The sequence below is a fragment of the Falco biarmicus genome, chromosome 4 (assembly GCF_023638135.1).
Source record: "Falco biarmicus isolate bFalBia1 chromosome 4, bFalBia1.pri, whole genome shotgun sequence".
NCBI lineage: Eukaryota > Metazoa > Chordata > Aves > Falconiformes > Falconidae > Falco > Falco biarmicus.
In genome coordinates this window covers 93,778,023-93,802,525 of record NC_079291.1, presented here as the reverse complement: position 1 = coordinate 93,802,525, position 24,503 = coordinate 93,778,023, and the positions used below count along the sequence as shown (strand labels likewise).

The following is a 24,503-nucleotide window of genomic DNA, read 5'->3' as shown; positions in this document are numbered from 1 at the left end:
TAATTAATGGGGTGCTATACAGTTAAATAAACTCATGAAGCATATTCACGACTTTTGCATTTTTACTTTATATCCCAATCTTTATTTACAACATTACTGTTATAAATTACAACAGTACTGTTGATATTCTCCTCACTTGCTGCGATACCCGATGGAGCTCCACAGGAGAAAGAACATAACACAGGAAACCGCGGCATTTCATTCTGCTCTCATTTAAATGTATTTAAGTCAGACAAAACTCCACTGAAAGCAACAGCTATGCTAGTGAAAACCACTGCAATTCCAGTGCTGCTCCTAAGGCACTGCCAAACAATCTCCCTACGTGCAGCGCGTTTCCAAATAAAGTTAAATTACTTATAAAATATCAGCAATCCATGCAACTTCTTATTACTGTGAAATTACTTAAGCCTTAATTCATCAAGGTGCTTAAGCACATTCCTAATTTTACAGGCATGAGACGTACCAGTGACCTTAGTAAGACTAGTCACACACTTATATTTAGGCACATGCTTAAGCATCTTGCAACGCTGAAAGCCACAATGAGAAACAGTTCCATGTGAATTAAAAACTGCTTTACACCTTCACAGGCAAACCACCACTTCAGGTTTGCTGTATCCCAGGTTTGGCTGCACCACTTACTAGATAACCCCTGAAGTACAAAGATCAATGGAGGACGAACAGTCTCTAATAATCTGAATAACATCAATCATTTGAAATAGACTTCCAATTTATATCTGATGCCTACTAAACATCTTTTGGAGTGTACACAAGTGCTGGATAATAGCTTTAAAGCATTCCTTTGTGGACCTTCCCTAAACAGCACTCCTCAATGTGTAACTTTACTGCTTATGAGTAAGCATAAGCAAATATAAAAGGGGAGAGTGCACACACCTACAAAAACAGCTGGGAACAAACATACCACTGCTGAATTTTCACATGAGATGCAAGGCTAAAAAACAAACCAGCAAACATTTCAGAGGTTACATCTCTTCAAAGAGTCCACATAAACCTAAATGATTACTGCATGATCTTAATATACCACGGAAAGTAAAAGCAGCTATTGTAGAAAAAAAACACAGAAAAAAACCAAAAAAACAACAAAAAAACCCCACCCACCAACCCAGAACCCAAAACCCCCAAACCCTACAAAAATAGGTATCCATAGCCTAAAGAGGACTTCTGGATTTGGATGTGCACATAACCCAGGTGATTACATGTCTAATGATCCAGCTTCTGCACGTACATGCTTGTATCCACACACACAACTGCCGAACGTTGGGTGCCAATGTCAAGGTGCTTTGAGGACTCAGATTTATGCAGTTATTTATCAAAGACATTAGAAACAAAAAAAAAAAAACACTAAAAAAAAAAAACCACACACACACAAAAACACCAAGGCAAAGAAAAAACAATAATCACAGCAAGTGCAACAAAGTGGTAGTTTCCCCTTATCCTTCAACAGTTAGAGAAAATTTAAGTCTTGTTGATGTCAATAAGTAGTTATAACAAAGACATTAGTAATAGTGAGGATAGAGAATGCTGCATGAATGTTCTCAGCATGGTTCATTGACAAGAGATTTAAAAATTGAATTATTAAGGAAAAAAAATAATCATTGATTCTAAAATCCAGGCAAGATAGCCAGCCTACGTTAAAACTTATTTAATTTTTCCAGCGCTGCTTCATTCCTAAGCTCTCAGAGCCACAGCTTTTCCATTGAAAAGCAAAAGACATTTTACGCACAATTTTCCCTCTACTAGAAAGAGGTATATTGTGCCCTTCAGTGAACATAAAATTGATATTATCATCTCTTAGTTTATATCTCACTACTTAACCTTCAGATTAAAAGTTATTAGATTTGAATGACTAAAAAGACATCATGTCACCTTCCGTTCAATGTTGGGAGATGGCAGAACTTGGGGGAAAAGTCTGAACGATAAAACCACAAAGTTTCCAGGAGAATAAAGTTGTTTTTCACATTCTCTGATGAAACAGCAACAAGCTCTACAAACGCAGTGATCTTTTCACCATGATGTAATCATCAATTATCAGTGTATTACAATACAAAATCAGACACAATCCAATAGCCTGCATGGAGTTTAATCTATACTTCCAAATGGCTCTTTCAATAGCAACAGCAGTTTAATAATTAGGCTTTATGTCTCTTCGGACAAAATGACTCAACACAGGCGCTCCCTCGAAGTCTAACAAACAAATTTAGTCTAACCCAGTTATGTCAATATGAAACAAAGACTTTATCTTGGATCTCATTTAGCAGTTTTGTTCTAAAGAGATAAGTCCAAATCGTGATCAATGGGACCATAAAACTCCTGATGCAGTTAGCAACCTCTCCCTACAGGTTTTCGAAATAAGAGGAAAGTTACCAAACTATTAAAAAAAAAAAAAAAAGTCATTAATTTACTCTGTGATATATTCAGAATTCTTGCTAGTCAAATCTTCTTCTTGATCTGCCCAATTAAAGAAGTCTCTCAATAATACACCAAATTCCCCATTTCTCATACATTTTCCTTGTCTTTGGAAATGAACAAAATCTGAAGAAATCACATATCCCCTCTGGAGTTCGCCTCCCTGAACCTAACACCTCACATCTCCACATTTCTTAAAACAACTACTGCCAAAGGGCCCAACTGTGGCATCTTCACATCGATACCGCAAACACCCCAACTGCAGCCAGTGAGACCGACTGTGAAGAAATGATTGACTTGGGCACAGACACCAGAACCTAGGCCAAATTTCTTATGTCTATCAAAGATTCTTCTTATCTCCTATACACGAACAAAATTGTATTTTGTATTTGTATACATTCACTTGAATAAAACTATAAGATACAATGCCATCAGTTTGTTCAAGGAAAAAAAACCCTTTCTTTACTTTGTGGACACATGGCAAAACCAGTATTTATCTACACTCTTCAGAAAGACTGAAATGACACTTTATAATTACAGTATAGTTCAGCTCAAAGACAAGAGTGAAGAAACTTCCCTACAGTTCTTTATACAAGCTTCCTCCTTGTTTCTCCATGTACCAGTTGCATTTGTATTGCTGTTCCAGTTTGTCATAAACACAGTCACCTTGTAACCCTTTTTATCAAGCAATCTATGCACTAGCTAAAAGTACACTACACTCCATCAGACAAGCTATAGGTTTACATTATACAAACATTCTGATTCTGCCTGCTCAGCGCAGGTTGTCAATAAATGCAAGCAATTGCAAAACAGCCATGTGTGTTTTTTTCCTTAAGAGAACACTGATACGAGCCTGCCAGTTCTGCAAAATAAACTCTTTGCAATCTCCGCAGCTAATCTGTCAACAAATTACTATTAAAGTCATACCTCCTAAAAGTTCAAAAGCATTCTGGATTAGACAAAAGATACCGAGTTTTATACTCGTGGGGCAGTACTTGAAGTTACGGTATCAAAGCCGATCTTGCTATTGATGTGGAGAGGTTTGTATTTCTGCCACCACGCAACACAGCATTTGGTGTCTTGCTGCTATACATTGGAATTCAACTTTGTATTCGTTTTCTTTGTTTAATTCATATTCTTGTTTCTCTGCTAATAACGTGAAAAACGCTTAAATGAATAGTCCTGAGGATAAAAATAAAACACAATAAATAATATTTATTTTATAAGGAAAAAAAAAAAAGAAAAAAGAACTTGCTAGGACTGAAGCATCAAATCTTCCATTTGAGTAGTCGTCAGAAACCAGCAAGTAAAGCTGTGATCATGTCCATTAAAAGGCAGTTTGTCCCCATGAGTCTTTATTTATTACTCCTTGTAGGCAAAAGTCACCCCATCGTTACAACATTACGTTACAGTCCAAGGTGCCCTTGCCCAGCCTGACTTTCAGCTTGTGGGTCACCCCGACACCTATTTTGCACTTCCCAGATGTTTTTCCGTGATGCCTCAGAGTCAAGAGATGTTGCCAAACTGCCTGGTACCCCGTTCCCAGGTTTTCTGCCCTGTGCCTTGGTTCTGCCTCCGTGGGCAGCTTGGGAGCAAGCTCCCGAGCCCCGCTGCCTCACCCCGTGCCATTTAGGAAGTCCAACGACCCAGGCAACCTTCATGCCTGCTCCAGGTTTTATAAGCAGGTCACCAAACCCCTGCCCATTCCACCTCATCCTGACAGTCATTCCTGTGAGATGTCGAGCACTGGCACCCATGGAGTCAGCAGCAGCAGGAAGGCAGCCTCTCCCACCTTCCGCAGGTGCCAGAATACTGCAGGAAAGCGGTTTTCTTCCCTTCCAGTCTGGTTCCGGGGGCGGTATCTCCTGTATGTATCACCATTTTTATCCAACCCTTCCACAGATGCACTGTCCCTGAAGAGTCACTTGTACTGCTTTGGCTTTCTTAGTTCACAATTACAAATGCAAACATCAGTTGGAGCTATTTGGCTTTATTATACACAGCAGAACTCACCCCTGCATTTGCTCCTCCCAGCTTAACAGCACATTTTACAAGATTACTAATGCTAAAATAATTTACCATCACATCACTCTCTGCCTCCTTGCATGGCAGAATCACCCTAAGATGACATAGGAAGCACAAAACTCATCCTACAAGTCCTCCCTGTGCTTACCGCAACAGTGCTCACACCGGAGTTCCTTCAAACATACGAACATCTGTGGTGCTCCATATTTTCCCATAGTAAAATACTTACAAATTTGTAAACTCATGAAACTTCCTAAAAAAACCTTGAAGCATTTCTGTTTTCCTCTCTCATACTAACAAAGCTATCAGTCCTTAAAAATTCATAAATTTCACAAAAAAATGGGAACCAAAATTCAGCACAGATGCTTTACACAAGCCATTGTACGTCCAGGTTTCAGCACTGTGCCACGCTTATCACAGGAATACACAACTAACCACAACAGCAAAGCTCACCACTACCCACCACTGATTTTTTTTTCCCAGACAAAACAAGTGCCAGGTGGCAAAATGAAAATATTTCAATGAAATGCTCTTAAGAAATAGCTGTTTAATTCAGAACTCATTCATTTGTATTGAAGAAGCATTTTGTAGAACGCATTCTGTTAAGTGACCCGGGAGCATATGTTGTATACGGAGAAACATCTAAACATTATGCTCCATGTTGTATGTGTATCTGTAAATGCTTGCATTAGCTGTCTGAAAACAACGGGTTTTCTTCTTTTCAGCATTTAAAAATATTTTCCAAACACAAAGATGGATATTTTTATGCTAGCTCTGATTACCCTTTTGTTGTTATCAGGTCTTTTTTTTTTTTTTTTTTTTTTTTTTTTTAGTAACAGTTTTAAACTTTGCAATCAACTTGCTTTTATAAAGATAAACTCCATGGACAAGTTAGTCATCAAAACCAATTAAATAGCAGAAATCAAACACAGAACATAAAGGTCTTTTAAGAACTTTGGGAAAAGCAAACTCCCTGACCACATTTATCGTCCTGGCAGGGGATAAATAAACTATAAACCCAAATCTCAGCTGTGTGAAAGCGATCCCAAGCATGGCAATGCTGCCCGCAGCCCTGCGCCTGGCTCCCACGGGGCTGGCAGCGCTTGTGCCTGCGCCGGGCACCGCGTGGGGAGGGCCGGAGGACCCGCGTGGCAATGACCTCTTGCCACTCCTTAATTGACCAAACGGGCGGCTGCTGAATGACACAACCCATTACAGGCGAGATCACGACATTATCAAAGGTGGCACGAGCCCTCTGGATGGCTACGGAGGAGCCCTGCACAAGGCGCCAGCAGCGAAGGTTACTAACTGGTGGTAGGAGTGGAGGAGCAGAGGTCTGAGCAATTCTTGTCTACGGTGTACACATGACCCTCACTCTGCTCCTCTCTGCACAAAGCAGCACTGGAAAATTCCATAGCACTCCTATGGAAAATGTGGCGTAATTAACTCATTTTGATATGAAGCCTTTTTAAGACGAGACCTTTGTGTTGAACATATTTTACTGTTCCACACTCCTCTTCTACTGTCCTATATTAATCAAAGCTGTAACCCCTGTTGTCTTTGCACTACGAATCAGAATGTGCCCCTGGCAAAGAATGAGGGAAAAGTCAACAGGAATTAAGTTTCAGTGCAACTGTTTACTCAACTGTGGCCTGCAGTTATTGAAATTTTATCCGTGGTTTTGTGTGACTACTGCAGTAATGAATTCAGCATGGCTGTGATTTTCTCACTGATGGTATTCTCACTTCAAGTAAAAACCTGTAGGATGAAAATGATTGAAACAACCAAAGTCTACGCATTTAGTATCATCCATTTTTCTGACGTGTTTAATTATGGCAGCTTTCTGTCTTAGCTTGGCAAATGGGGTCCCCCGCTCCTCCGCAAGCCTTCGGTCTGCTTTGTTTTTGAGTGCAGGTTTTTTTCTTCCCCACAACAACCTGCTAAAAAGATCACCGTACACTTAGGGGAGTCTTAACCAGCTGCCAATCGCTTATTTAAAAGGTTTTAAGAATGCTTATTGCATTAGAGAAACTGAGGGTTAGGCGTAACTGTATTCGCCATGGCTCTGCTGCAGCCTTTGTTCCCACACACGTTAATGATACATGCCCAGCACTTTGGTGTAAAATTTCCTCGGAGGGTTTCAAAATTTTATCGGGGAAAAGAAAAAAACTAAAACATATTACGCAGATAATTTACACTGGTGAACTTGGTCGCTTCCCAAAAAATACACTAATTAAAATATAAAGGCAAAACGCACAATTTGGTTCCAACTCTTCTGAATTGAGGAGTACTGACACAAGATGTACTTATTTATTTATTCTGACATTTTGCCGCAGCAGATACCTCTGCAGCCTTTCTCACTAATAGAAAACATTCTGTTGATAGAGGTTGCTAGGTTATATTAGAATTTGTTGCAAAACCAAAACTTAACGTTAGTGTATTTTCCACCCAGTGACACATTTTGGAAACCAGTTATTTGTATACAGTGGTTGACCCGATTGCTGTCACCAGACTCAACACATTCAGGCAACAGAAGCAAGCCCGGATCTTTGGGTATTTCCAGGGAACGATTAAAAAAGGAGCCCTGGAAGAAAAGTCCAGCATTTCTCTTTACATTAACGATTGCAATCCCCTACGGACAAAAATGTACAGAATGTCATAGGCAAGTCCTAAAAGCATCCTCTGACTGGCAAATACGAAAGGCTTGGAGGGGGTGTGGTGTTGTTAAATGCTTTACGCTTGTTCTGTAAGTAGGAAACTTGTAATACGTCTTACAGTACCTGCTGTTGCTGAAGATGTGCTAAATCTGCAGCCCCAATTTCAACTGAAGGTGTCTCGCCGTTTGATCTCACCTCCCGCAGGCTGCACTCTAGTAAATGGTTGCCACCGCTCGCTCCATTCTGAATGGCTGAACCGTTACTTTTTGTCTCAGTCCCAGATTCTTGCATCATGACTCAAAAACCTGAAATAATTTAGGGGAGGGGGAAAAAAAAAAAAAGCAGCTGTTAAAACAGTTGCTGTATATAAGGAGACATGCCCTGTTTTAAATCCTGCCAAAACTGTAAACATTTGTCATTTCCCTTCATACGATTTATCTTTCATTAATGGTTCACGCTACTAGTTTATGTTTATTTATCTGTTGGTACAGCTATAATTTTAGTAAGTTAGTTCTGTTCTAAATATAATATTATTTGCTCAACATATTTTTTCCCTTAGAGAAAAAGAAATATTTTTGAACAAACACACAGAATCCGTAATTACATTTCTCTAGTTACATCTGGATGCTTTTGTTTGAAACTGATGAGTCACTCTGCAACATACGAAGGACAATATCAAAAACTTTATATGCACTGTGTAGGGGCAGGTAGGTGAAACCCCGCATTCACTATTTTGGTTTCCATTCATACCACGATATTGCCAAATTAGCACCTTTTATTACGCTGAAGCAATTTAGGTTGAGTCTGAAGTATGCTGGACACCATCAGTGTTTGTTTGGGGCAAACTGCTTCAGCTGCTCATGGAATTAGTCTTTTTTGGCAAATTTCTTAGCTATGGAATTCTGTCTGGCTGTGGACGCACTACGGCATGGCAGCAAAGAGCTTCCTGTGTTATTTGGCTAAACGTCATGTTAGTAGCCACAGCTAGTCACAGCCAGCCCTCTTGACTCTTGGTGGGTGTCTGTCCCTGGGTGCTTTACAACACTCATCAACTGTATGCGTGGGTCACGGGCCCACGAGGAAGACGAGGATGAGTGCCTGCTTGCTTACTCCAGAACTGCTGGGATTCACACGCCTTTGGGAACTAACGGTCAGCACAAGACCCCCCCAGACAAAGCACAGCCAGTTTCTAGCCATGAACTGCTACCTTTGAGATATTCTGATGAGCTGTTTTATAGGTATTTCCACCTGCAAGGCCCCCACTTGCAGGATTTCAGTGTTATTAACCTGTTGTGCGTCTGCCAGCTCATCTCTCCCTCCCTCTGCGCTGCTTCTCTCATCCTCACCTGGGGGCAGGTGGGGTACGGTAAGCCAAGCTGCATGCTCCAAGCACATCACCTACTCCGTGCTAACTCACCACATGCACTCAGGAGCCAAATGCCTCTGCGCAGGGTAATTCACCTTGAAATTAAGATGCTTTACATTTAAGGAAGACCCTGTTTCAATGCAGTAACTACCTCGAATCAAAAGGAAGAAGAAAAACCCCTTTCAACATATAAGGGAAAATATCAATCAGAAAGGACAAGAGAAAGTGCATTTCAACAGAAAAATACCAGAGGAAAAACCTTTCCCTGGGAACTCCACAGGTACTGAAGGTACCGGCTGGAGACAGCAATTCCTCCCTCCAGCCCGGCTGCCCGTGTGTCACCCAGCCCAGCCCCCGGTGCCGCTCAGCACCCGGCTCCGCGCAGAGGTACGCTCCAGCCCCACGCACCAGCACCAGACCTCTCCTCCATTCAATAGCTTCAGATGTTCACCATGATGATCCATAGTGCTGATAATCAAAACGTCGTAACTGAGAAGCAGCTGAATAACGAGGGCTTTGTCACCACCACGCTCCGGCAGTAGCATTCCTCGTGGATTCACATCCCAGGCGAGTGAACCCCTCATTAGCCAGACCCCACTCCAATCATGATAGAATCTATTCATGCTGACGGCCGCCCAAGCACAGGGCCGGTGCTAGGACAGATTCAAATGTTCTGATTACATTTAAATAAATTTCAGCTGGTCCATGGAAACTTCTCTCAATCTGTTTTGTGAAATCTTCGAATTATGCAAGGGGACAAAAGGGCTCGGGGGCTCATTATAAAGCTTCTGTCAACTCCCTTGTAAAAGCTCCAGAGATCTAAACAAACCTACAGCTTTCCCAATGCCACTAGCAAATGCTTTTGGGTTTTAACATGATCCCGCTCTGACACACACTGAGCATGGTGTGTTTTTCATTTTCGGCACTAGAAGGAAAGCCCACAAGCATGATAAAGTCTAAATATGTGTTTACATCTAACAAGGAAGGCTGGATTACACACCAGGCAGCAACTGCATGGCACAGGTTGCTTCACAAGACGAGACAGGAGCGAGATTCTCCAGACAGCTCACAAGTTACTCAAAGCTATACCGTGCAATTTTTACATGCTACACTGTTAAAAAGGACATACCTCTTTTAACCAGAGATAAATCACAAGAGATGTAATTGTTTTCTGCTTCCATCCAAATTTGTGGTCAAGCCTCAACTGGAGGAAATGGAGCATTACATTTAATCTATGTCAGCAGAAGATCGCCACCATGTAAGACTGGGTTAGCAGGTTGAACCCAGAGACTCGTGTCTTTGTTGTGATGCACGACAGCAAGTGATGGCTGGCACATCACCACCACACAGACCATGCCCAATGGAGGAAGAACATACTAAAGAACTGGTGTGGAAGATGCCTCCAGGAGACACCACGGCGGAAAGAGATGCGAAAACTGATGTGCTGAAACAGTAAAGAAGTACATTTCATTCTCCAACACTTCTGATGCAACCTGGGTAAACTGCTAAAGGAGGGTCAGATAAAGCACCAACCAATACTCTGAGACGCCTCTGACAGCAGCAAGAAGAATGTGCACCACTGAGGAGCAGATCTATCACTGCCTGATCACAATTTGTTGGCTTGCCCTTCCGAGCGAAATATCTCCAGGACACAGAAAATAATTCACAACCAAACTGGTCAAGAAATTATTTATTGTCTCTAGGATTCCAAAATGCTCCTGGAAAGAAACAACAGCAGAAATTACTACAATTTTTCCAACCTATAGGACTGAGAAAAAGATGGATTATTTATAGTATTTGGTCACAAAAAGATCACAGCTCTTGAGAATCTTTCCCATGACAAATTTCATGCTCTTTTTTACCTTTCAAAGCACCCCAGCCAGCTACCACCTGAGCAGCACTGGGCTGGCCGCTGCCCCTCCGCTGGCTGTGCCCACCCTACCTATTGTATCCAGCAGAATCAGCAGCAGCTATCAAGGAAATTGAGCTGGAAATGAAGTTTGCAAAGAGAACATCAAAAGAGTAAAAAGAAAATTATGATGTTTAGACTTTCAAAAATCATTTTAAAAGCAGGAGGGAACATCTTTGAGCAAATTTTGCTTTAAAAACACCCATTCACAAACAGTCAACTTCAATATAACTTCAACTGGACAAGACAAAACGAATCCACTTTGCTGGAATACCTCCAATAGAAAACAGGATTTTCAAGGGAGAAAAGATAAAACTGTTTATTTCTTCACTGTAGTCAAATGTGAGTTGACATAAATAATCACAGTTTGGTTTGATCATTAAGCGTCATGTCATGAAAATCAACCTGTGAGAGCTTTCTGCAAGAATGATTATTATTTGTCTTTTTGAGCACACCTAAATGAGCTGAGGTGATGGTACACTGAGGATGGCTGAGATAATTGTCTCTCCTCAGCACAGAGGAGCAGGCCTTACAGAAGCCTATTAGTGAAGTCTGTCATTCAAAATCATGAAAGAAAAAAGCAAAGCAAGGTTGACTTTATGCAACATGATTAGGTTCTGTGGGAACTGAACTGAAGCTTCAGGTCAAGTACCACAAACTGTGATTCCGGCCTGAAGACAACCCCAAGTAACCGAAATAGTGCTGAAGAAGCTGTTATGCATAATGATTTGTGATAGGAAATACAGTACTCCACGAAAGCTTTCATGACGTACAAGAGACCATGTTCTGACTTAGGAAATTATTGGCAAAAGAGCACGTCCATCTCACATGTTCTACAAAGCAGAATGATTCTCATATCAATTCTGCAAAGGAAAACAGATTTTTCCAACTTAAAATAGGTGGGTTCTTGCCCGAGTATCTTTTTTTTAATAAAAAATGTACAATATTTCACGTTACGAGAGGTACAGAATGACTCTTAAAGATTACTGAAGGTGACACAAGCTGTTTTTCCCATATGAAGGGACCAAAGCTAAGTCGCAGTATGAACAACAACTTGTAAAATTTTATCCTAAAATCAAGGAGCACATAATTAAAGAGCTGTTCTTTTACGATTTAATGTCAGCTTGGTTTAAAAATCTCACAACGATGAATAATTTCTGAAGATTCCCATCTTAGCCTGCACAAAAGCTTTCCTAACTTTGATGCACAGCCAAATACAAAGCCCAAGCCGTACAGTTTGGCCCATCTCCTTGGTGAGTATCTTATGCTCAAGGTAATGGAGCAAAATTTCAGTGGAGTGAAATGAAAGCAAGGCACTCTGTCAACAGGAGGAAAACAGCTAATCATCTTCCAGATGACTTGGACAGAAGTAGGGGACAGCTAATTTCTTAAGGGCATGGTTAAAATCGAAAAAACATAGGTCGGATATGAACTTTGGCTGAATCAAATTGATCTTTCTGAGGATCCCAGTGTTGGTGTTTTGAAATAAAAGACAGAAGCTGAAGGAATCCTAATTTTGAAAAGGTTCCGTGCTAACTCATTTAAGAAGAAAAAAAAAAAAAAAAAATCACAAAGACCAGATGCTGCAGATACACGTGTCTGTCTTAGCTCCACTGGACTATTTAGATGAGCAAGGTTAAGCATGGAGATTAGTAGGCAGGAGGTGGGCGCTGAAGTGTGCAATTTCTGCAATTCTTCTACTAGTACAGTTTCTAAAGACTAAGCAGCATTGTTTAATGTCAGCATGAGGGAGGATTTACTGACTGAAGCACCCATCAGAATAAGGACCCACTGAAAGTGTGAAAGACTAAGGGACTGATATTTAGATGTATTTAGATGCCTCGCCATACACGGAGGCATCTGGCGAGACATTTTTAAGACTCCTGAATAAGCACCAATCTACAACTTTAAGCATCTCATCACCTTTAAAAAACTATCCCCAGGGTCTTCTGGGCCTTAAAATCTCTGTTTTAATATGCTTCCAGACTCAACCTGGACTACAGATTCAGAATGTAGCTTGCGTGTTTCAAAGTTACTTCCAAGGCTGATGCTTTTATTTTGGCTATTAGTACTTGGAGGTGTTTACAAATATATATACACACATCAAGATCATTCAACATTTCTGTCCCCTGGGATCAGCGCTAGAGCAAAAATGTTGTCATAATACATCCCTTCTTTGTCACATTTGTGAAAGATTTTAAGCTAACAAAAAGTTCAGTCTTTATTCCAGGGCAGTTAATTAAGGTTGACCAAGTCAGGCAGAAGTAAATTAACTTGGCTGATCAATTATTTATATGAAGCAGAATAAATGCCCTTAAAGAACTTGGCCCAGCCATGAAAGGACATGTAAATTAAACACAACACAGATTTATAAAATATATTTCTGCTTTTATAGGTAGTGGAGTTAATGGTAAAAATCAGCTTTAAGTGATCACATCACAAGACCTAGTCCTAAATTCCCCAGCAGACACACTACCCATACACACACGGTTTATAAGTAAACATTTTACCTATTTGTTGCAAGCAGTTCCCCAAAGCAAGCTCAGGACTAACTTCAGAGCACTGCTCTGTGTATTTACAAAAAAAAAAAAAAAACAAAACCAACCAATGTTTGGAAGCATCTCATGACAAGGCAATGCTGCAGCGACAGGATTTTACCCTTTGAAAACGAAATGAGCAAAGCTGCTTCTTAGCCCCAGCACAGGTGCAAAAGCAACGCAGCAGCCTGGCATTCCCGGTGCTGCTGTTATCAGCCATGAGGACCATGACGGCTTTCCCGTGAGACCACTGCCCAACTCACAGGTGGTCTCTTTTAGTCCCAGTATCTTTGGAGCAAGTGCCCTGGCTGGGGAAAGCGCCTCAGGCTCCACATCCCACCACCGCTCCCAAATTTCTCCAGGAACATGCTTTGACGGTCCTCAGCTGACACCGAAACACCATCTCCTCCCACTGACACCCCATCCCTAGGTCAGTCGGGCGGCCAGCAGCACCATCCCCGCCATCCATGAGTTCAGTAAAAGAAACAGGATTCACTAGTGGAAATTAAAAGCCTTGTGTAAGGTAAGGCTTTGATCTACCATGGGGGAAGGCGTACAGATGTTCAGCTGCTCATTTACTAAATTACACCATGTCACAATTAACTGTGAATCAGCCAGCTTCACATGAACAGCTCGAGGGCTGCCACCACGCTAAGTACAGAAATAACGCTGGGGAGGGGAGTCCGAACTAGCCAGGTGGACCAGATGACTTCTCTCTGCCTGTGTTTGTGGTTAGCACAACTATTAGAAAGAGCCATCCCAACATATGGCATGATTTAACTAAATCAGATCATGCTGAACTCACCAGCCTTTCTCAACTTACAAACCCCTCCGCTCTCGTCATTGCAGATGGGTGAACACCCGTCATGCTTTAGGAGTTTTCAGTAGCCGTCATTTATCCTGCTGACAGGGTGTATTTTAGGTATAATTATGTACTAACTAACTATAGATCAACTGTCAGTACATTAGGGTACTTTTTGGATAAAACTTCATGCTTACCCCTTTGAAGGCCACTCGCCTACACACTACTGGCGGTTGCTGAATTGTGCAGGAGTATGAGAAAGGAGAAGGGGATTCAAAGAGCAATTAAGGATGATCTTTAAGAATCAACCAAAATAGTAAGGAATGGAGAGAGTCAGGCTCCGCTGTCCTGAAAAGCGATGCTGAGTCACGTCTGACAGCGGCGTTTGGAGGAGGAGAGGCAAACCTGGAGCAAGGCAAGGGAGGAACATGCACGAGATGTGTGGAAAGAGGAAACAAAGAGACAGCGACGAGGTGAAATCCTTTGATATTTCCTCAGCTTAAAGAGGTAATTCAATGCATTAAAATGGATCCTTGAAATTTCAAAGGATGAAACTCGCACAACAAAGATTGTCGAGAGTGCTATTTTCTAGGATTAGAACAAAAACGCATTGGGATTTGCTATATGATCTTACATCGCTGAGCAAGGCTGTATACTTGCTGTTATGCAAGCACCATCTTCCAATAGCGAATTTTCATAATTATAACAGAAAGGCGTAAATTTTCTAATGCATGGCAGTTCAAAAAGTAATCAAGAGAATGAGCCTGAGGGCTATTTTAATGTATGCAAAGCTAGTGACCCACAGTAAATGGGAGGTAGGCTTCAATGAATGCAAAGTAATGCACACATACTAAAGACCTGGTCTGATGAGGGACGGCTAAAATTAACACCCAATTAATTTCCGAATTGACAAACAAATGAAACCCATAAATCTACTTTCTCATTAATTTTCCTGTGGTATAATTTAAAGCAGTAATATGAGGGCAAAAACTGAGCATTATCCATCATAAATATCAAAAAAGATAGCACTGTAACACCATAAATTATGCATATTACCTGTTGTTAAAAATGATTAATGTATTATCAACTTTATCGTGCACTGTATATGTCTAGACGTATCTAAAAACTGAAATTTCATTTAGTGCTAAGGAAATAAAGGGTCCAGAAGAAATGGGATTATCCGCAGTGCATCCTTGGCTTTGGCTCCTGCCATGGGTGCAGCCCTGGCGCTCTCCTCACGGTTGGACTCATCCCAAGCCTTGGGTCGCCGGAGGTTGAGCGCATCGCAGAGGTGATGTGCCGAGCCTCCCCGGGGAAGGGAAACAAATCACGCTGCTTTCGGAGCATCCCCACAAGCCGATCTGCAACCCCGGCTCCTGGCTCACACGGGACTGCTCCCCTGCCCTAGCCTGCCCTCCCCACACTGGGGAAGAGCTACTTGGTGATGCTGAGTTGCGGGGAGGTGAGGGGCGGGAGGTCAGTAAAAAAGGAACAAGAAGGAAGAAAACATGAAGCTGTAACTAAATTCAGTGAGTGAAAAGCCAGTGCTTTCCAAAAGTGCTTGAGCACATCATCTTGGCCAACAGGAGAAGGACGCGGGTTGCTTTAACTCCTCCCTGTGGGTCATGCCAGTGACAGGCTGAACTTCCACCAGCCTGAACCTCTTCCAGGGTTTACGTTCACTTGCCAGCCTCAAGTCTTCTGAACAGCAGCTTCACCTACTCCTTTCTAGGTGCAGGCTGCCACAACTTTTTATTTATTTAACTGTATACAACGACACAACCTCTCTCACTGTTTGCATGCGTGGCTTGTGCTGCCTGCATTACTTCTTCCAGCAGCAGCATGTACCGTTAGGGCCACGGGACCCTGAAATCATTTGGAGGTAGCTCAGTGAAAGGCTGACTGATGCTCTGCAGGAGCTGAAATTTAAGACAGCTGTGAAGAGGAGAAGGGGAGTCAGGAGCCTAATCCCACTCGTGCCACACTGACTTATTGTGAAATCACGGTCAAATAACTTAACTTCTTAGAGAATCAGTCACTGCAGTTACCCCTAAGGAAATCTCTTCTGCTGAGGGTGTTGCTGACCACAAACAGTAAGAACAGAGAACAAGCAAATCCAAGAAAAATTAATTGAAACAGACATTGACAAACATGCCATTTGCTTTGTTCAAAAGAGCTACAGCTGGTCCCTATGACAAGCCAGAGCACCAAAACACACCAAGCTGTGAAGACAACAGGTCTCACTCCTTTCCTCACCCAAAGGGAGTTACACAGAGATGACGGACAACTCAACCTTGCCCCAACTAGCTTTTTGCATCCTCCCTTCATTTTACATGTGCACACAAAAGTTACTCCCAGTCTCACCTTGGATAAACAAACCCCCTTTGCAAAGCCAGCTCTAGCTCAATCTATGCCTCTCAGCTTGACAGCTATTAGAATCCATATTCAGCACGAAGCTCATACCATAGCTGCATAAAAGCTCTAGAGCTGGGCCACTTCCAAGTGACTGGCAAAAATGATGTAATCATTTACATACCATCATCGGCAGAGTGAGGTTCCTTCCTCTCTCTTGGGGAGAGCTGTCTTTCAGCCGTGAGCTTGACAGAAATCATCCTTACCATCACTGGGATCATCGTTTGTTTGGAAGGAAAGGAATGGCGAGCGGCAAAAAAAACCCCAAACCAAACAAAAACCCCACAGTTCACTGTACCATACAACTCCGCGACTGCTACCGTACGGACAGCAGCACCACCTGCACTACAGGAAAAACTCCAGAAGGAAAGACACTTCACTGCAGCGTGGTGAGGGGCTGCAGAGCTGCCTCGGTGCCGCTCCCAGGAGGTACCCACCTGCTCATCCCAGCCGGGCACAGCAGCGTGCAGGGCTCCCTGCGGTTTCGTGTAAAACAGGAACAGAAACTGCAGAGCTATTCTCACAGCCCAGGACTGACTTGTTTGTATGCACACTGCTCTGAGCTTGCAACATAAACTCTTGCACTCCGCCTCACAGAAAAACAGGCAACTATTCAACCAAATAAAAAGGCCAAAGTTGCATTTAGTAAATACAGTTAGTTTATGCCAGGCAGCAGCAGCAGCACTGCTACCATAAGATGGTATCAAACCTCGCAAGCCCAAGTGCTGGCTGTAGATGAATGAGACTCCCACCCTCCATGCCTATCTCCATTGAAGTGTTTCTGAACCAGCCTCCAGAAGTCAAAACCCACCTCAAAGCCAGCTGCAACTCTGTTAATACTTCTGCACAATACAATTTGCACTTCACTATTTTCACTTAGTTTAAGGCAATGGAGGTTTGATTCATTGCAGTAACACGAGTCAATTAATGACCAGCTTGTCCACCTACACACCTCGTGTACCTCCCGCTTCCCCTCCAGCCCCGACACAGCTCTAGGATCCAAAACGAACAATATGTTTCGACCACTGGTGCGAGCTAGTGAATACAATATATGGCATTTTTATGCATGTTTTGTTGCTTGCTTTTCCCAGGGATGAAAAGGACAGTTATTTAATTTTATCCTTCAAAAGCTTTTTATAAATGTATAGTCAAGATATTTTAACACATTAACTCACATATAAAGGAACAGACGCCACCTTCATACAAAAAGAGTTAACATTCCTTCCCAAGGTCACTCTAAGAGGGTTTACTCCCTTTGTGTGTGAAGCCCTAACAATTTACTGTTAGTGCTAACAGGTCCTGCCTGGCATTTGAAATCCAAGCCCCATTCAGAAACAATAACAAACATTAATTTTGAAAACAAAGATGGTGTGAGTGAGTTTTTCTCACTCATTTGCAAAACAACCCAAAAGCGACAACTACCAGAATGGCTCTCTCTAATTAGGACACCCAGAAACCAAAGAGCAAACAGCCAGCATACAGAAATTAGCAGATGTAAATGCAGTTTTTCAGTTATAAAAAGAAGAAAAGCAGCTCTGTCATTTCGCTCACAGGAGCAACCGAGTGCAGTTTTAAATTCGGTATTTTCTCTCTATTCAAACAGCTCTGCTTCTAAAACAGATTTTCCTCAGATCTCCTCAGAAATAAAAGTGAAAGGTTTGCCTTTTCCAACTCCATCGAGGGCACATGCATCAATTAAAAGCTGACATGAGAAAAGAGAGAAACCAAAAAGCCCCCAACCAAATGCTGACACAGAATGCAAGGCTGTACTTGCAGCGTGATTACCTGGTTCATAGCCCTATATCTTTGTCCTAGACCTTCTAACTCCTTGTTTGCTCCATGCAGGATTTTCTAGCCATCAGCCATCTACCGCTGTGCTAGTCGTCTTGCAGGAGTGCTCTCTCCCTTCTGAAAAAAGCAAACAACTGGATAGATATCATTACACTAAGGAAATCTCTTGGAAAAACCAAACAACTTGCTAATCTTTCTAGCCCCTTCACCCAAGTTAAAGATAAGCAAAGCAAACCAAAGTGAGTTTCAGCCACATTCCAGGGACAAGTTCCCCTTTTTCTCCTTTATCAAAATCCCAGCATTTAAAGGTTTTTTTCCAGACCTTGCAGGATAAACTGCTGCTCACACCCGCAAACAAAGCAATATTTGTTTAATAACTGATTGCTGCCATGGGTACAGTAAACAAGGGGCCCAGCATTTGTGTTTATGAACAAACACATCATCTTGCAAGAGCAATTTAACATTAACCAGGTGGAATAATCAACAGATTTCATAGGTGACACTCGGGGCAGGACTAATGTAAACAGAGCAGGGAGGAGAAAGGGGCCACTCTTAGGGAATCAAGGTTGAGGCAAATGCATTACAGAGTAAACAGCTGGGAAGAACTCAAGACAAACAAATAGTCATTCTTCTGACATTTCGAGAAGCAGAAAGGTTGTACGTTACATACATCAGCTGCTGACCACCGTGAAATCAAACCAGTTGGGGACTAGGCCTTCTTGTTTACACAGTGCCATGTTTGCTTATAAACAACAATTTGCTGTTACCAACCTCGCATTACTCATTGCATAAACGAGCAGATCAAGTGAAATCCTGTTAACTCTTCTGTGGATTGAGGGTTTTTTCCTCCCCTTCAACAACAACAAACAAAAAGCCTTTGCAGTCTTGCTGTGCAACCTCAAGACAACAGGCAGCAGGGGAAAATACATGGCTGTGCATCTGTTCCGATAAAGGGTAAAGAAAGGAGTTGAAAACACTTGAAAAGTGTTTCACAAAACAAGATTTACCGGCCAAACCACTGATGGAAAAGATCTATTTGCATTTTTAAAAAAAATCAGCAACTGCGAAAAGTAGGATGCAAAATGTTCATTTCTCTCCTAGAACAAACAAGCAAGGCGACAGCTTTCTACACAACTTAATCTGCCCAGCATGACCACGTATGTGTGTAATTTTATACACACACATCCATACCCATGCCAGCTCCCTGCACGCAGCTCTGTGCAAGGCTGAAGCAGCAAGGCACAGTTCAGCCCTCTTTCTCCTCCTCTCGCCCACCCTCAACCCTCTTGCTTCTGCCTCCCATCACCACTCTCTGATCTCTGGGGATCTCCCCAGCTCCTGTTTGTTAACCCAAGGGGGGCCAGAAGCCGCTGAGGTCACCTTCTCACAACTGAGACCTCTGGCCCCCAGCCCTCCCCACCCTGATGTCCATCTCGTGGCCCCGAGACACTGTAACATTAGTCCTCACGGTGCTGGAGATGCTGAAGTCCCCTGGGTTTGCCATTTTCCAGAAAGCCTTTCCTTTCCCATCTCTCATCCCTGTAACGCTCAAGAAGTCGCCCATCGCAATGCTCCTCCAGGGAGGTTTCTGTAAATTCTCTGTCCTGAACACGGATTTTGGGAAAGATGCAACGTACAGAGAGAGAAGATGGATGGTCCTACTGGTACAGGTTAATCCAGGGCTCCGGGTTACATTCCTGCCCTGACACAATCCCTGCGTGTGACCTCCAGAAGGCTCCTCATCCCCCTCCTATGTAAAACAAGCCCTTTAATATGTTGTATTAGTCGGAAGGGGGTAGAGCATGTAGTTGGGGTCTATACCACAGGTCCTTTTTTCTCCCAGCTGCACTGTGGCCCCTACCTGGTTCACAGCTACCATTTGATGAGCACCAGCAGCACCACCAAACACTCAATAAAACCACCCCAGTTTCAAACACATGAAGCATCCAAGGTCACAGCTGGTCCAGGCACTAATCTCCCATCCCTTGCCATTTCATGTGCAAACAGTGTGATGGTCAGAATCCTCTGCCTTCATCATTTTTTTCACAAGTTCTAGAATATTTGGTGTTTCTTTCACAGCACAATCCTGGATGTCCATGGCTGGCCAAGAACCTCCGTTTTCGTTTTCAGAAAATATTTAGCCTTTTGTTGTAGTAAAAAAAAAAAAAAAAAAAAAGGCTCAAACCCATGAAATCAGTACAACCTACTAATAAGACAGGTATTCAAATAAAACCCAAATGCAGCATTGTTCAGGCAACGGCGTATTTTTTAATACATCAGGTTGACAACATAATAGCGGGCAGGATGAAAGGTGCGACTCGAGGACGGGGCTGGCGTCCGCACACCAGGAAAACAGAAGTGCTGCCCCATTTCCTGTGCTTCAGCAGAGTATTTCTGATGTCTGGGGCTGCCGGGGACTTAACTCTGAATTAATGATTACACACAATACCCTCCTTTCTCCCCTCCCTGCAGGACAGCGAGGGCCAGCTTCACCGAACGACTGTGGGCAGGCAGGCACGGGTCACGGGGGATTTAGATATTTCACAGCAGCTTCAAAAATTCAGACACTGCAACCTGAAGGCTTCTGGAAACATCAAGCTTCACATAAAAGTCCTGATATTTCCCTACTTGAGAAAACTGCTCTCACCTCAGCCGTACTGCCTGTTTCACACTCCTTTTCCAGCACGTAAAATCACAGTTTATTCAGTACAAAGTAACTACAGTATGATAAAAACTATAAGCATATCATTCAAATGCTTTATTGGTCAAATAGATGGATGCTTTTATTAGTCCAACCTTTTTTGTAATGGAGTGCCACTGATGACCCAGTGTTAGCCTCATTCCCTGCTATTAATCACACTTCTAAGAGCTCATTTTGCTTTAAAATCTTAAGAAATTGCTATAATTTAAAGACATGGTGTCTACATAATGGGAAATGCTTCACAGATTGTATCATTCCATATAACACAGAATTTTTATGGCAATGCTGACCACGATACCAAGGTATTACAAAACTTGAATAAAGTATTTTATGAAGAAAATCTAAATGTAAACTTACTTTTGCATTTGTGGTTTGCCACATCCACAATGTTTTAATCGCAGCCTTTTGGGAGTTGCAGTTTTCAACTGCATGTGGCTTACATAGATTAAGACTACAAAAACACTTCCTGAACAAATATAAACAGAACAAAACAAAATTAAATGAAAATTAAATAAAATCAGAGGATGGACCATGAGACTAAGACTGTTCAAGCTGTATTTTAACGATTTTAATGCAAGGGATTTATCCTTTTTCTGTATTTCCTTTTTCTTTTCTGCACAGGGAAAACAGATGATGTTTACTGTGAAAAACTTTTATGACAAAGTGGAAGCATCTTTTGAATCTACCTACAGTGAGAATTAAATTAATATAATGATGGTCTTAACCCGTATTATTAAAAAGTACTTTGCAAAATGTTTTGACAATGTTGACTGCTGCAGGAGGGAAAACACATTTAAGACAATTTCAGCCAAATGCAAAAGCAGAAGCCTTCCATTTTTCAAATGTAAAGTAAAAAGCATCTTTAAACATCTTCTTATGAAAGAAAATGCAGTGCAATTATGTTATATGGCACACACAAAAGCCTGTTCTTTTCCTCAGTTCTCTAACAAGATATTAGTACCTCCTGGCCTTAGGAATACTATGTGTAAATCACATCATATTCAAAGTGTCTGAATTAATTATAATAGAAGCTGGAGAGAAATGTTAACTTTCCAGGTTGTTGCTAAGGATTAGCCCTTGTTTACAATTCCGTATTTATAGAACAAGAAAAATTTGTCAAATGAAGGGCAAAGAGGAAAGCAAGAACACAAATTTAGCTTTGATTTCAAAACAAATCAGATCTTGCAACCATTCCCTGAAAAGAAAACCACAGTTTTTAATGTGAAGATGCAAATGAGTCTCAGAATATAAAAATGTTTTATAATTCTGTGCATTCAACACTACTAGATGTTATTTAAAGAATTTATGTTAACATTTCCCATCCTCACACAGCAAGTCCAAGATGCTGCAAACAGCATCTATTTAAAATGGATCATGTTTCTATGGGGCACTGGGTAGCTGAGGGGGCTGAAGAAGACGGCAGCAGAGCGTGTGGCCCCCAGGCCCCAGATTCACAGGGGTTCACGGACAACTCCAAAGGGGTTCAAGACAGCGTGCTAGGAGGAACAAGCCCCTTGCCTTCAACAGGCTGAACGCCGGCTACATGGAGGTCTGCGTCTCCATCCAGAGAGCAAGTCGTGAATCTCAAAAGCATTGGAAAAGATACATTGGCTTCCCCAAATGCCGTGAGCCTGTGATGTGAACAAGCCATCTTTTAAGAAGGGCACTTGGAAGCCCAAGAAAGGCCCACCGTGCAAAGCGTGGTATTTCTGGAACGCGATGCAAGGATGGATGGCTCAAGGCTCAAAGTCCATGGGAAGGGTCCCAGTGAGCAGAGCGCCAAAGCTTTGCAGAGACTTGCAGGTCTCTGGCACCTTGGCAAAACTGGCCTGGGAAGTTTATGTTGCTCGCTATTCTAAGGATAAAGAAAGCACTTCGGCCTCCAGCACTTTCATTTCTTTTTGCAAACAAAGGCACGCCCCACTACAATTAAGTTGCAAAACCATTTTCATTAGGACTCCTTGTTTTCACACACTTAAAGCCTTCTAAGACCTGCAGTCCCTCTCATGCTCCCATTACTGTACAGAAAACTAAGGAAGGGCTCTTTAGTGGTTTCAGTTTATGAAGAAGCAAATGGAAAAATGCTTTTTTCCCATTAAAAAAAAAAAAAATGTAACCACCAACTTCTGAGCAGAGTGACTTGCAAAAATGCTGAGCACCCACAACTGAAAGCATCTAACCCCCCTCAAGATTCAGGCCCACAACACAGTTAAGAAAAATGCACTTAGCTAAGCTTTTGTGGAAACCTCCAGCCTCCTTGCCTTGCCCTGTCCAAGGGCTATGGCTATCAGATTACAGCGAGGACAGCAACCATGCAGAAGAGAAACTGTCCATGTGCCTATGAACACTGGTGCGTAAGCTGACAGACACACACACACTATGAAAGTACCCAACATACCGGTTTAGCATCAGCCAGAACAGAGCAAGTGGGACAGAAGAGGTGCTTTCCTCCCCAGTTTTGTCTCGATGTTTTCTTTCCCAGAAACACCTCCAGTCTGGGTCCAGAGCAAGGATCCCACCCCATCACATTTCTGTGCAGGAGACATGTACGTACTGCACATGTTCCTCAACAGCCACATGCTCAACAGTGACACACATGGATCCCAAGCACCCAAAAATACAGTTGGTCCTCACCACACCGGCCCAATAGAGGGGGAAAAAAAAGTGTGAATTTTTTCCACCTCAAAATCTCATCCTGTGCCTGAGAAAACTCCCTAAAAAAGCTCTGTCGAAACCGATTTGTTTCTACTCACCAAAAAAAGCACATATGCCTACTTTTGAGTTAGGATGCAGGAAGCCAAGCTCTTAATCCCTCTGCTGCATTCACCCATGGCTGAAGAGCAATGCCCATCTCTGAGCCACCATCAGAGATGACTGGGAGAGGGAGAGGAGCCACTGGACACCAAACAAGCCTCTCCAGCTTGCCTCAGCCAACAACAGTGGGCAATCACGAGCACTCCCGGGGCTGCCCCTATCTTTTCCATGCATGATGCCAACGCCAACAGAGAACATCCCAACAGACACTGCTGTGGCCCCACCACCTCTCCAAAACAAGCTGTTTGGCCCTGGATTGGAAGGTCCATCACCGCCAAGCTCAGCAGAGGTTGCTTCATGCTTCGGGAAATGGCCTTTCCGGTGCTGAATCCCTAGCAGCATGTGGGGGCCATTTACAACCAGCGATGTGCGTTTAATGTTCAAAATCTGCACCAAAGACAGTATTTGAACATCTCCAGCCACACAGAGGTGCATGGTCACACAGATGTGCTGGCTCCCGAACGCTGTAGAGCTGAGGCATGGGGCTTCCTGCTCCACGGGCTTGTGAAAGAGCCGGATACACTCCATTTACCGTTTATTCAAGACAAGACTATTCAATGTCAGGATGTGCTTTAAGACGGTAATTTGCACCTTAAACTGGATTGTATGATACCGCAGATACTGTGTGATCTCTTCCTTTGGATTAAAACTGTTTGCACAAGTCAAAGCAGAAAAAAGAGAGTAACAAAACAGTGTATTTTGTTCTACACTGCAGCCACATATTTCAACTGCCTCAGCCGAATTCTTAGCGTAAACACAGCTTTAAAAGAAAATAGCTAGAATAAAGAGCTTCTGGAAAGTTCCTACTGATTATGCATGCAAAAATTCTGCTACTGCTTCCTCCCATCATCTGAAAAATAAACCAAACACCCAACTTCCACAACGATCTACTGTTTTTCTGAAACATGCTACAATACTATCTGAGGTCTGTGAGTTGTAATGAATGCATCTTGTTTTGTAAAATACACAGAGGAGCTCAATTAAATGAACAACTGTAAAGGAAATAGAGCTGATAAAGGAATTAATGTGGTGTGCCAGATCATAACGTAACATCTAGGATAACAG

At 42.4% G+C, this 24,503-nt stretch overlaps 1 protein-coding gene across 16 annotated transcripts in view; it reads right to left on the bottom strand.

The window, feature by feature from the left end:
* The window catches only part of FOXP1 (forkhead box P1), a 391,136-nt gene that overhangs the window by 160,940 nt on the left and 205,693 nt on the right, over positions 1–24,503 (bottom strand). For 13 of the 16 annotated variants that reach the window (XM_056335165.1, XM_056335159.1, XM_056335162.1 and 10 more), the window contains one exon: positions 7,230–7,411. In XM_056335165.1, the coding sequence (XP_056191140.1) occupies positions 7,230–7,400 (171 nt within the window). In that variant the 5' untranslated portion in view covers positions 7,401–7,411. Of the gene's footprint in view, positions 1–7,229; positions 7,412–16,256; positions 16,469–16,569; positions 16,677–17,917; positions 18,014–24,503 lie in introns of those variants that run through there. The other 3 variants (XM_056335172.1, XM_056335170.1, XM_056335171.1) reach the window with 3 other exon arrangements.